This window comes from Ceratina calcarata, unplaced genomic scaffold (genome assembly GCF_001652005.2).
Source record: "Ceratina calcarata isolate Rehan_Ccalc_2016 unplaced genomic scaffold, ASM165200v1 scaffold1135, whole genome shotgun sequence".
Taxonomy (NCBI): Eukaryota; Metazoa; Arthropoda; class Insecta; order Hymenoptera; family Apidae; genus Ceratina; species Ceratina calcarata.
In genome coordinates this window covers 9,199-10,522 of record NW_017132287.1, presented here as the reverse complement: position 1 = coordinate 10,522, position 1,324 = coordinate 9,199, and the positions used below count along the sequence as shown (strand labels likewise).

Sequence of the window (1,324 nt, the reverse complement as noted above, 5' to 3'; positions counted from 1 at the left end):
CTGTACATATATAGTCAAAGTCAAAGGTAGTGGGTCCCCAGTGGCTTTCATTCCCATCTAACGACTGGCGCACAGTACGCAGCAATGATGACATTGTGGCACTCATGATGGCAGTGATGGCACAGGTGGCGACAAGTGGCGACAGGTGACACTATTAGTTGAAACGTCATTCGCGTATGCGCATTTAAACTCCTAGTGACAGTAAGTCTCACGATTGCGCATCCGTGGTTTCACCAGCTTTGCCAGTAAAGATTGGTAAAGATGAAGATGGCCGCTGAGGTGAGGTGGCTCTTATTATTTCACGTGTTCTCTTATATTTCCGCCGATTTAGGGCAAACACCGCATGCTAAATTTGAGTACAAGTACTCCTTTAAGCCACCGTACCTAGCGCAAAAGGATGGTAGCGTACCTTTCTGGGAGTACGGCGGAAGTAAGTGAAACATCATAATCTAACCTTAGGGAGATGTTACCGTATGTTACTTTACCGCGACCGGGTTTCATATTATTTAAATAAACTTCACCAATATTTATGTCAGAAACAATAATTCCGATCGGACTCCATCCTTTTGATCACTTTCACAAATGGAACCATACTCTTTATTTAACAAAATTGTCTGATCTGTCACTAATAAGTGTAAATGCTTTTATTTATACATTTATTCGCTAATTTCAGATGCAATTGCCAGTGCGGAGAACGTTCGAGTTGCTCCCTCGATGAGAAGTCAAAAAGGTATGAGAGACCATCTAAAAGTTATGAAATATGTGTAATAAAATATTTTTTATAATTAGACTTGCAAATTTTTATACAAAATCATATTTTCTAAGATATACTCTGAGGAATATAATCTATCTATACAGATCTTTCATTTTTACAATTTGATTATGTGAGATTGACATTGATTATTTTATGTATTATTAGAAATCATATACAATAGCTGAATTTTCTTACATGCAAATTTTCTATAATTCCATTGAAATCTACAGGCTACTAATATATCTACGTTCACTATTACTTTGAATTATGAAAGAACTATTAAATTACTTTGCATTATGAACAACTGATGTGTGCGGACAGGTGCTATATGGGTAAAGCAGCCAGTGAATTTCGACTGGTGGGAAGTTGACCTAATATTCAGAATAACAGGAAGAGGAAGAATCGGCGCCGATGGCTTGGCATTCTGGTACACCAGTTCCAAGGGAGCTTACAACGGAACCGTTTTCGGTAGTTCAGATCAATGGAATGGTCTTGGGATATTCTTCGATTCCTTCGATAATGATAACAAGCACAACAACCCATACATCATGGCAGTGATTAATGATGGGA

At 38.1% G+C, this 1,324-nt stretch overlaps 1 protein-coding gene across 1 annotated transcript in view; it reads left to right on the top strand.

The window, feature by feature from the left end:
- Nucleotides 1-229: 229 nt before the first annotated feature.
- The window catches only part of ergic53 (lectin, mannose binding protein ergic53), a gene marked incomplete at its 3' end in the record, with an annotated part of 9,617 nt that continues 8,522 nt past the window's right edge, over nucleotides 230-1,324 (top strand). Inside the window, exons 1-3 of the mRNA XM_026811729.1 lie at nucleotides 230-430; nucleotides 674-730; nucleotides 1,076-1,324. Of these exons, the coding sequence (XP_026667530.1) occupies nucleotides 262-430; nucleotides 674-730; nucleotides 1,076-1,324 (475 nt within the window). The remainder of the gene's footprint in view (nucleotides 431-673; nucleotides 731-1,075) is intronic.